At 39.9% G+C, this 11,665-nt stretch overlaps 2 protein-coding genes across 3 annotated transcripts; both read right to left on the bottom strand.

The window, feature by feature from the left end:
- Nucleotides 1–462: 462 nt before the first annotated feature.
- pttg1 (PTTG1 regulator of sister chromatid separation, securin) lies at nt 463–2,942 on the bottom strand. 2 transcript variants are annotated; one of them, XM_072663882.1, is made up of 6 exons: nt 2,820–2,942; nt 1,822–1,920; nt 1,107–1,258; nt 941–1,016; nt 711–863; nt 463–586 (listed from the first exon to the last, which is right to left on the bottom strand). In XM_072663882.1, exons 2-6 carry the CDS (start codon nt 1,907–1,909, stop codon nt 504–506), a joined length of 552 nt encoding a protein of 183 aa, XP_072519983.1. In that variant the 5' UTR covers nt 1,910–1,920; nt 2,820–2,942; the 3' UTR covers nt 463–503. The 2 variants fall into 2 exon arrangements, with proteins under 2 accessions (XP_072519983.1, XP_072519984.1); XM_072663883.1 differs by having other exon boundaries at nt 941–1,013.
- A 461-nt stretch (nt 2,943–3,403) lies between these two features.
- gabrp (gamma-aminobutyric acid type A receptor subunit pi) lies at nt 3,404–11,391 on the bottom strand. The gene is made up of 10 exons (XM_072663268.1): nt 11,308–11,391; nt 10,047–10,122; nt 9,815–9,927; nt 8,093–8,160; nt 7,750–7,967; nt 7,412–7,494; nt 7,022–7,159; nt 6,719–6,871; nt 5,504–5,697; nt 3,404–3,860 (listed from the first exon to the last, which is right to left on the bottom strand). The coding sequence occupies exons 2-10, from the start codon at nt 10,100–10,102 to the stop codon at nt 3,540–3,542; spliced, it is 1,344 nt and encodes a 447-aa protein (XP_072519369.1). The 5' UTR covers nt 10,103–10,122; nt 11,308–11,391; the 3' UTR covers nt 3,404–3,539.
- Nucleotides 11,392–11,665: the final 274 nt, after the last annotated feature.

The following is an 11,665-nucleotide window of genomic DNA, read 5'->3' as shown; positions in this document are numbered from 1 at the left end:
AGGTTTGTTCCTCACCATTGTTGCTTTTACTGATCTTTTTGCCCCATAATGATTCTTTAAACCTGCTTTGCAACAAAGCTTAAATTGATTTTTATAGTGCATTTTACATGGTCTTAAACCCTCCAATACACATTACACTTGGACATTGAAGTACAGCTATATATAAAAATGAATTAAAAGGTTTCCATGTGACATTTCCCCAAGCTACAGCTGCACATTGTTCAGGCAGAAAGTATTACAATTTGATGAGCCATTCAACCACAACTATTCATCTTCTCTCAATGTGTAGTTTCACAATATCCCTCAAATAGGCTTGAGTAAATCCTGCCATGTATCAAGTTTAGCAAATATGATCTAGCAAGTCCAATAATAACATTTGCAACAGTGTAGCCTCATCACTTCATTCCATGTAAGGAAGGAGGCAGCATATCAATTCAAAACAAATTTATTAAAACAGGACCGTATTAAAAGAAAAATCCACACAACATAAAATCTATTTAGCCTCAGTAGTCACACTCAGGGGGCAAGTCCACAGTCAGTCCATTGATTGTTTCTAGGAATGCTTCCAGGTCATCTCTGCTGGTCTCTATGTAAACAGATCATTAAAAACAAGTCATTCAATTGTCTCTTTACAGACAAAGTGAATTCTGCAGAGCAGAAATGGAGACACCCAAGTATTTAAATATAGATTATTGCCAGGCACCAAATACCTAAAGGCATCTTAAGAGGTGATGGTGGCAAACATGGATCCATCATGATGAAATCTTCCTCAAGTGAAGCCGGACACCACTGCTGTCTTCCCAAACCAGCCAGTGAGAAACGGCTGAGGCAGACTTCCTCTGGTACACTGTACATTTCAAAGTCTAAAGACATAAAACAAGTTAAAAAAAATTAATAAAAGATTTAGTAGTCATGTTTAAGCATTTGGCAAGAGGCCTACCACTTGGGTTGTAGGGGAAGCATTTCTCAATCTCTGGATAGTCTTCACGAACAGGCTGAGAAGGCCCTTTGCACTGCTGGGGGGGATAAAAAAAATAAAAAAAAAAAGTTAATCAAGCTTCGGCAAACATGTTAGGAGAAAAATCTTAAATATTTTAACAACTAACCTGGGCTCCAAGAGGTTTACTCCGGGTTTCACCTTTATGAGAGACTGCTGAGGTGGATACAATCTTGTTTACTGTTCCCAAAGCTTTGCGGGCCGAATGTACAGAACCACCAAGGCGTCCCTTTATATGTAGTGGAGTTTTCAGAAGCTGTTCTATTAAAACAAAGGATTCAAGCAGAACATGTTGCACCGTAACCACTATTACAGAATACATAACAGCAAGTCAAGTTTACTCATATGCCTCTAGACCAGGGGTGGGCAACAGGGGGCAGGTTCCAGTAGTTTGCCCATTTCCCTGCTCCAACAGACCTACTAAACCTAGTAATTAACAGGTTGAGCTGAATCAGGTGTACTTCAGCAGGAAAAGCCAAGAAATAAATAAAGGCAGGAATCCAACACAACCCCCAATCAGAATTGCCCACCCCTGCTCGAGATTCAAAAATCAAGATGTGCATATGCAACCCATTGGTTGCTCCTATAAGAAGCAAGCATTTGAAGGTCAGCAGCAATTTAGCAAAGAATACTCAACACAAACTGCATTCTAAGCAGATAATGGAAACTTGGGGGTTTCTGTAAAAATCTATCCAACATACATATTGGGGACAGCTTCCCAACTCTCAAATACAGCACCCAGGAAACTGGGCCCTGGATGTTTAGACTATGGAGAACATTTAACTTTACTTCATGAACACATTGATAGGCGCAACCAAGCTCACCAGGTGCAGACTGAAGCCTCTGTCGAGATTTGAGGTTTGGAGCTGCGAGCCTCCCATTTTCTTGGTCGAGGTAAATCATGGCATCCATGGTGCTTCAGTCTAGCAAAAAAAAAAAAATAATAATAATTAAAAATGACATCGACTAAACAGTCTCAAATAGAGGTAGCTAGCTAATATCTGTTAGCTCACTTAAGAAAAGGAAACTTCTTCCAAGGAGGTAAAGGGCTCAAGTGCTCCTCGGAAAACTCTATGGCCCTGTCCCATTACTCGCATTTACACTCAGGGCTGAAGTGTATGTGACTCTCGTAAGTACGCATCAGACTAGTGCTATACCTTCATGAAGGCAATTGCCTAGCCAGGTTTCACTGCGATTATGTGTTTTGCGGACAACTCGATGTTTTGGAAGACCCTACGTAGCTATGCCTATCCTTAGTGGGCGGACCATCTTATAAGCACCCGAATGAAGGCGTATTTATCTACTAGCACAAGCTGCTAGCAAGTGCAACGTCCCTGTGCAGCTAGATAGCTACAATACGGTAGCTACTACCTACGATAGACTACAACCTGTTCAGCTACAATAAGCGTTTTTATTGTCATGCCCCCCATCTCGAAAAGTAGAGACCCAACTAACTTGATGTCCGTGTTTCAGATTGTTTACAAATACCACACTGGTGACGTCAAAGCACAATAACTCGTAAACGAGGTTTTTGACACGTGTTGAAGTCACTAATCTCGCGCAAGTCCAACTATGATAATGAGAAGAGTTAGCAAGCTAATAGCTACCTTAAGGCTTCAACATTACGGGTTACATGTGATTTTACTGGGGAACGGGGCTGTGTGCAGCAGCCAGGCTAGTTTAGAGGCGACTGCGGTGAAGTGATCGTGCCGCTGCAATGCAAGCTAGCTAACTGTAACATAACCTTCAGTTTACTTAGATAACCAAAATGTTTCCTAGCAGCCAGCAAGACGATATGGTAAAACGATGCCTGTCCACTTACCAACTACCAGCTGAATTGCCTTAGACTTGGCGCTAGCTGCTTCACCTGCTCCCCGCGTCTCTGACCAGCAAAGCGACTTTGTTTTGATTTCAAGTTTCCCAGTTTTAAAAGCCAACACGCATTCTGATTGGCTCCCGCACCGCATGGTTTTCTTCGGTCGTACAGTCAGTTCCTTTCGCCAATTAATCTGTGTGTTGCTGCCAACATGTGGTCAGAGCAGGCTATTGCATGTTTAAGACAAGTGAAAAAATGTATTCAATAGACAATAAACAAACAAATAATATGCCAATAAATAATGTAACAGTAAATAAAATCAATTTAATGAATACATAAATCACATTGTTGCCTATAGAGAAGTGCACAAAAAGATTTTCTGAGCATACAGTTTTACTACATCAACATACTCATGGAATTTATATGACAATAACAATCATTCCCAACATCCCATCTTGCAAAAAAAAAAAAAAAAAAAAAAGTATACATTTTAACAATGTAGAAACATGAAGGCAATTACATATGAAATGGAAGCCAACAAAAATGCCATTCCTTGTGCTGTAATCTGACAGTCTGTTTTGTGGGTTGATTTATGTGATCATTAGAGCTACATTTTCCATTGCTTAAATGGAGTATGGGTCCAAGTTAGCATGACAGGGCACTTAGTCTTGCAGTCACCGGATTCCTTGGGCCATTGTGCGTAGATGATCTAGTAGATGGGGTTTACTAAATGAAAAGGTAATACAGCCAGTACAATATATTGACCAGAAGGAAGGCCACAGGAAACAAGGTGCGTGCATGTCTATCGATGTTGTGTGGATTTTCGACACTCAGCATGGACACTGCTCTGCGTGACACCTTCTTCACAGATGACAGACCACAGCCGTTCCCTTGCTTGTTCTCGGTTTGCTCATCTCCTTCAGATTGCATAGACTGGTCGATTGTGTCCTGATGGGTTTCTTGATGTGGGCCTTTGTTGGGTGATGTGGAAGTTACTAACTGGATGGAGCCGTTGCCATTTGATTCCTCAAACTCCTTCAGAAGTTCCTGAGACAAAATGAAAACTAGAAGTAAAAATACTAGTTCTTTATACAGTTACACAATATTGAAGCTTTTATTGACTTTTAGATTTTTTTAATCTCTTTGGTTAGATTGACTCTTTTACACCGACATTTGACAGGACTAAATCAGGTGATAGGCCTTTGCTGCAGCCAGTTGCTGCTTGTTTGTGTGTCTTTCCGCCTTCAGTCTTGTCTTTAGTGAGTAAAAAGCATGCTCCCATGAGTTGAGGTCTGGTGACTCGGCCATTTCTCTGCTTAAGGTGCTTTTGGGTTGCTGTCATGCTGTATGTCTGCCATCCTGTTAGAACTGGGCAGGCTTTTTATGTTGGCTGTCGGTCTAATCATTGTGTGAGTAGTTTGCATCTGTAAGTGAAATCTCTGTGTTTACTTTCATGAAGGCGTCACTCAATTTTAGACTTTGACAGTGATAGTGACAGTGACCTCCTCAGGAGTGTTCTTGGCTTGACAAGATGTTGTAAAGGGTTTTTCTTCACAGAGCAAACAAATCTGCGTTCATCTTTAGGTGTTTGCGAAGCTAGTCAATGCTTTCTTTCTTTTTAAAAAATTTAAAAAAAAAAAAAAAAGGTTTGGCCACTCAATTCTGGTTGCTCTCTTTATTTCCACCTTCTTGGACTGCGTATTGAAGGCAAAACTGAGGACAAAAAACCCCACAAAGGCCTGGCACTTTATCCAAAAGTAGGAAACTCAGCATTTGCTGATGTTCATGGGTGCCAGTCTTCTTGTGCGGTCATTGACTGCAAATGATTTGCATCCAAGTATTGAAAAATAATATTCTTTTCATGACTGTGTATTGTATTCTAAACTGTAAAATTTGCCATTATGGCAAGTGTATGATGTTTGAACCACTATGTCATTTCAGTCACATAGAGTACAGGCCAGACTTGAAGCACATAATCTGCTGTTTAGAGGGAGACTATATGCTGGTATAACTTATAAAAAGGCCACTGTATAATACATAGTAAAAAAAGAATAGTGGCACCTTTATGCTTTTTACTACTGTTGCACTGATAACGATAGTGAATTGTTGCACTGGCGCCGATACTGAAACTTACACACAGTATCGGTAATAGAGAGCATCAATACCATGAAGCTTACTGACTCCCAACATTGTTTTTACATAGAAGATTTTTGTTTGCATGCTTTTGTTTGAGTTTTAGCAGCTCGTTTAAAGACCACTCGCTAAAGTTTAGTACTTTTTACACAGAGACGTGTACTTGGAATTGCTGCATAAGCACTTTTTGTTTCTAAATGTGAATTTTAAACACCAATTAAAAAGCTGTTTGGTTGAGCTTTGTATTTCAAATGTGCAGTTACTCAACCAGCTTCTTTTAAGCTTTTTATATCTTATTTTTATATCTTTTAAAAAGTTGAGCACTATAAATATCAGGATTTATAGCCTCTATTCTTTATATTGAGTATTTAAGAGTTAAGAGATCTGTATCGGTATCGGTACCCAGTATTGGCAGATATATGAAAATCTGGTATCCATATTAAAAAAGGAAAAAGTGGTATTGGTACATTCCTACTTTTTACTTATTATCCCTATATGTTCATGTTATTGTATATATTTCACTATATATATTTGTAAAATATACACAGAATATTTACCCTTTGGACATCTAGAATTGTTTGGTGCTGCATGGTACAGAAATGGGCACAAGCATACTCCAGCAGAGCGCCAAAGATGAAGGTAAAGCATATGCCAAGGTAAACATCTATGGCCTTGATGAAGCAGTTGGCATTGGGCAGTGATGTCCTGGCACCCATCATCAGGGTTGTCATTGTCAGAACAGTGGTCACCCCTGGGAAACACACAGATTGTGATGAACAAGTTGGTTAGTTAAGTGTCTGCTTACATCATAAGCTTCAGTTAGTTTGGCCACTGGACACATAAAGCACAGTTTCTCTGCATACTTTATTAGCCTCCTTTTACACTTCAATGGTCAGGACCCCGCAGGACCACCACAGAGCAGGTATTATTTGGGTAGTGGGACATTCTCATTACTGCAGTGACTGTGTGGTGATGTGGTGATGTGGTGGTGGTGTGTTAGTGTAAGCTGCGCTGGTACGAGTGGATCAGACACTTTGTCCACTCACTGTCCACTCTATTAGACAATTCTTACTAGTTGGTCCACCTTGTTAATGTAAAGCCAGAGACAGAAGCTCATCTGTTGCTGCACTTTTGTGTTTGTGTTGGTCATCCTCTAGTCCTTCATAGTTGGTGCAGTATTCTCAGTCCAGCAGTGACCCTGAGGTCTTAAAACTTCAGCAGCACTATTGTACAGCACATCATACACTAACACTAGCACTGCAGTGCTGAGAATGACCCACAACCCAAATAATACCTGGTCTGTGGGGGTCCTGTGGAGTCCTGAAGAACAGGGTGAAACATGGAGGTGGTTATATTTCTGGCAGTTGGCTGACGCATCTATCCAGAGTGACTTACATGTAATTCATGTTTAGTAGGCATATATAGCTTAGACACCAAGGACTTTTGAAGGTGTAGCATGGTGTGCTTAGCCCAGCCAAATAATCCAACCCTAGGCTGCCATGGGGGATCGGTGTTGTTACCCAATATTCTACACCAACTGATGATGATTGTTACTATTATCAACATTACATATGAAACGGAAGAAATGTGCAGGTATATTGTTCATTCTGGATTGCATATAAATAATGGTTTTTAATGGTTGTTTAATGGTTTAAATGGAATTTAATGGTGGTTTAATCTTTTTAAAATTAATTTATATAGAAGTTTTGGTGGAACTTTTGGTGGATTTTTAAAAGATGAAGAAATGGAAGACTCTAAAAATGTTGTCTGACCAATGCAGGTGCGAGCAGGAACTGAAGACTGGCTGATCCAGAAAGACACCCAGGACAGAACCACCAGCAGAGTGGAGGGCACGTAAGTCTCCAGGATGAAGAAAAGGACATTTCTACGCAGAGAAAAGTGCAGCACCAGCTTTGGGTAATAACCTGCATAGAATCAGCACATGATACCAATACACAGTCAGAATGTGATTGATTGATGGACTGATTAATCAGTCAATTCATTGATTGATAAGAATTTATCTATACAGACATTTCTGCTTGTCAAACAAATTGCCCATAAATTATGCAGTGTACCTGTCTCATACACTGCCTTAGACACCGAGGTGTAGTAGCTCTCCACACTGTACTGAGCCAGACGTAGTGTGTTCAAACCCTTCACTGAGTCGTTCCCTCGAGTCCAGTAAAACACCACATCCTGCAGATTATAGCCCCCTAAATGCACACATACACTGATATTATATCTTCACTGTTTTTATTGTTTGACCTAATTTGAAACTGGCTGCCCTTTATGTTGTGTACAAATTACACAAATAGACAGGCCAATAGAAATCACTCAAAAAGACAGTCAATGAGTGTGGAATTAATTATGCCATTATTTCTTCATATTTAAATAGTGCAGCAAAATGACCAGAGCACAATAGTTCTGTAGGGCAAAGCATGACAACTGACATTACAGACACTCACAGCTCTCCAGCTGCAGGGTGCACACTTGTCTGTCCATTGGATACTTGGTAAGATCCATGTTGCAGGCAATGGTAGCTGTGATACTGTGTGGAGACAATGAAAAGGAAAAAGAAATGTCTTCTACTGCTGCTTTCTTTCAGTGTTTAGTTTCATGGTCAAAACAAGGCAAAGCTGCTAAAAAACAAAGACCGTTATGAGACCAAAGAGACAAGAGATCTAGATACCCTGAGGCTTCAGCAGACTGGTTCTGCTATTGAGACGTACCTCTTCTATCTCCACTTTGACTCTTTGGGGGCTTCATGTTGTTACCCCTTTCCTAGATGTGAGTCTGTGCTTACCGGAGAGCATAGAGCACAGTGCCATTGCTGAAGATTCGGATAAGCCTGTTGTCCACGGTGACATCATGCAGGAAAGAACGTTTGGAATCAGGGATGAAGGTATCAGGAATCCAAAGCAGGGAAACCAGACGTCCATCCAAGCTTAAGCTTTCGTTTCCGGGGAATACCAAACGTGAGTCCCGCCAGCGCTGCCTCAGGAATATAGTGGCTGTGTAGTCCTATGGAGCACATTTCACATATAGACTCAAGTAAAGACCCATTCCTTTGTAAACTACCAGTGATGGATACCACATTACATTGTACATGTCATAACCGGAAAAAGAAAAATGAAACTGTACTCTACCATATTGATCTCAGAGATGGCATCAATGCTGGCAATATCCAGACTCATTCCGATTTCAACAGGACCACCTGTGGAGCATGGAATTTAGCAAGAGACTGTAGTTCATGGCTAAATAGATACGACTTCATACACTGATGTTTGGATGCTTTCAATTTCAAATATTCACCTTTGAATAAATATATGTGTTTCCAGTAACATAAAACCAATTTGTTTGCAGATAGATTTAGATCAAAATTGATTCAAATCCATCTATTATTTTGGTGAATGTTAGTTTAGCTGATCATCTACAAAGCATCTACAGAGGATCATCAAAAGTAAAGTGCCATCCTAAGTCTAGTTGTATCATTAAACCTACAATGTATACATAATTATTATTATACAGTCAGGTATGTAAGTATTTTGACAGTGACATAATTAGTTTAAGGAGATTTATTCAAAGTGTGGAATTAAAAATATTGAAATATAAAATCAATTGCATTAACCCTTTAGGATTGGCAGGTTTTTTTACACAGTCCCTCCATTTCCACAGGCTCAAAAGTAATTGGATAAACATAATTATGGATGCAAATCCTTCACAGTCAGTGGCTGCCTGAAGTGTGGAACCCATGGACATCACCAAATGCTGAGTCTCCCTTGAGATTCTTTGTCAGGCATTTACTGCATTGTTTTTAGGGGTCTTTTTGCTTTCAGTATTTGTAAAGCTGCACAATTAAGGCGGATGACATGTGACAGGTTCCATTTCTTTGCCTTAAAAAGGGTTGCTTTTGCACTACATTGTGGGTCATTATCCATCTGTACTGTGAAGCACCACCCTATTAGTTTTGCAGCAGTTGACTGCATATAAAAAGAAAATATAGCTCCATACATTTTAGATTTTATGTTACTACTTCTATTAGCAACATCTTTCCTTCTCCATACTCAAGTTAACCATGGCTTCATCTGTCCAAAGAATCTTTTTCCAGAACTGGGCAGGTTTTTTAGATTCAGTCTAATCTGGCCTTTCTGTTTTTGAGTATTACAAGTGGTTTACATCTTGAAGTACCCTCTGTATTAACTTACATGAAGGATGTCTTGATAGTAGACTTTGTCAGTTATGGGCTTCAAGAGTGATTTAACTTGACTAGATGTTGTAAAGTAGTTTTTCTTCATCAAGGAAATCATTCTCTGTTCATCTACCTTAGTTGTCTTGTGCGGTCTTCTAGGCCTTGTAATGTTTTTGAGCTCACAAGTGCATTGCTCCTTTTTAAAAATGTACACCTGACATGTCTGCTTTTTGTCTAATTATGGTCTTCTTCACTTGCATCAGCTCTTCTTTAGGCCACATATTGAGAGTTTTCATGAATGGCTACCAAATGCAAATTCAATTTTTGGAATCAACTTCAGACCTTTTATCTCCTTGATTTGTCAAATAATGAGGGAACAGGAAACTGATTATCAGTTAATCGCTGATTGGAGGGACTGCATACAATCACTCAATAGTTAATGCAGTATTTTTATTAATCTCCACAAATTAAAGCTGAAAGTCTGAAAGTGCACTTCAATCACACCTTGACTGCTTAATTTGAAATGTATTGAGGAGGGGATACACAGTCAAGATTACAAAAACAGTTACTGTCCAAATACTTATTGACAGCTAATTACAAACCTTGCCTACATTTAAGCCATGCGTTTTGTTTTAAGTTGTGAGTGCTTCATATGTTTGCGTGACCGGCTATGACTGACCATTGAAATTCGGCCTGAGGTAGCGATTGTAGCCTTTCATCAGTTTCTGGATGGTAGGCTGCAGCTGAGACTCGTTCAGTTCCCCAAAATGAATCCCATGAATGCCCTTCTCACTGATGGAGGGGAGGGGGGAAGCCAGGTTAAGGTGCATAGTTGAAAGTGAGCACTGTATTTCTATGTTATCGAATATACATTCTATAATAATAGTGATGATAATAATACATTTGCTCACCAGACAGCAGATCTCACAAACAAACTCAAGCAGATAAGAAATGGAATAAGCATCATTCATTAATGATAGGCAGCCCCTACAGAAAAAGAGAGAGGCATAGAAAAGCCTATTACCACTGTGACAGATGCAAGTCTTGCCACAAGATGGCAGCACTTCATCAAGGAGGTGTGTGTCTACAGCCCAACAGCATTTCACAGTTTTTACATCTCTCGCACATCTCTGAGTTCATTGTTTTTTATGTACTGCCGTGCCTGAGGGCTAATCAGAACCAAATATCGCTGTAGCAGAGGCTGAATTATAGACAGGCAGTTCCCTTTTCTCCTGTACATTAGCAACTAAAACATTTTGACATGTCTCATTTCCTTCTCTTTTCTGTGGTGTTGTGATGTCCCAAGACTGTCTACCTCTTTCTCTCTCTCTCACTCTCACTCTAACACTCTCTATCACTCTCTATCTATCTATCTCTTACCCTCTCTCATTTGTTCTCTCTTGCTTGCGCCACCCCCTTGCCTCCCCCCTCTTACTACAACACAGCATTACTCTTTTGTTGTCTACACCAGTAGTGCACTACCAATGCTGTTTGTCTTTAAGGCGAGTGCCCCACTGACACCTCCATCCCCTCTCATCAATCTAGGTTCATGGCTTATTCAATAAGACCCTTTCCACTGCAGCACACATTAAAAACACACTGCGGACAACAGCAGGATCTCTGAAATGTGCTCTGTTAGTAAATTTGCTAGTAATTGCACAGCTGCTGTTGACTTCATACCACTACTACTACTACTACCACTAAAAATAATAATAATTACAACAAAATAATGAACTTAAATAAACTAAAATATACATTTATTTTTATTACTCTATAAATGACATTTATATTACAGTAATAAAAGCAATTAAAGCTATTATGAATCGTAAGCACACCGAAAGACAAATTGTCTACATGTTATAAATACAAATGTATCTTATTTATACATAAATATTTTATTTATGTATGAATTAGAATAAAGTACATCCAGTGAATGACTTTTTCAGTGACCTATTGTGTGTGTGAGCAGAATTTGCAGACACTAGTGCAATAGTGTGCTATTCTCACTTTATTTACCTCCACTACCTCTCATCCCACCATCCTCCTCCTTCCGCTCTTTCATCCACCTTTTCCTCCTTTGTCCCATCCCTCTCCTGCCCCTCTAGCCATTGCCAGTGTTTATCACCATCACCTAGGAGTTTTAGGTGAGGTGAGATGCAGCTGTTAGCCTACCTTTCCTCCTTGCTTTTTCTTTCTGTCTCCTTAGTCCAGGTTTCGTATTGAAACAAAACTTTAAGCTGAGCGTCTTCTCCTGGCTCCTTAATCACCAGTCCTTTCTTCCGTCTCTATGGTTTTTTTTTTTCAATTCTTCCCTCTTCCATCCGGATGCTCCTTCGCTCTTACGCCCCTCACAGCTTCTCCTGATGGGAACATTCCTACACTGCCTCCCTCTCTCTTTCTCTCTCTCTCTCTCTCTCTCTCTCTCTCTCTCTCCGACTGCTGTGTGTGTGATTGCTCTCAGAGCCCCTATAGCATTATGTATTCACCTCCGTTTTTGCTTAGGTCCCAATACATCAATGTCAATGACAAT

The sequence above is a fragment of the Salminus brasiliensis genome, chromosome 19 (assembly GCF_030463535.1).
Source record: "Salminus brasiliensis chromosome 19, fSalBra1.hap2, whole genome shotgun sequence".
In the NCBI taxonomy this organism is placed as follows: domain Eukaryota; kingdom Metazoa; phylum Chordata; class Actinopteri; order Characiformes; family Bryconidae; genus Salminus; species Salminus brasiliensis.
This window is presented reverse-complemented; position numbering and strand designations above follow the sequence as displayed.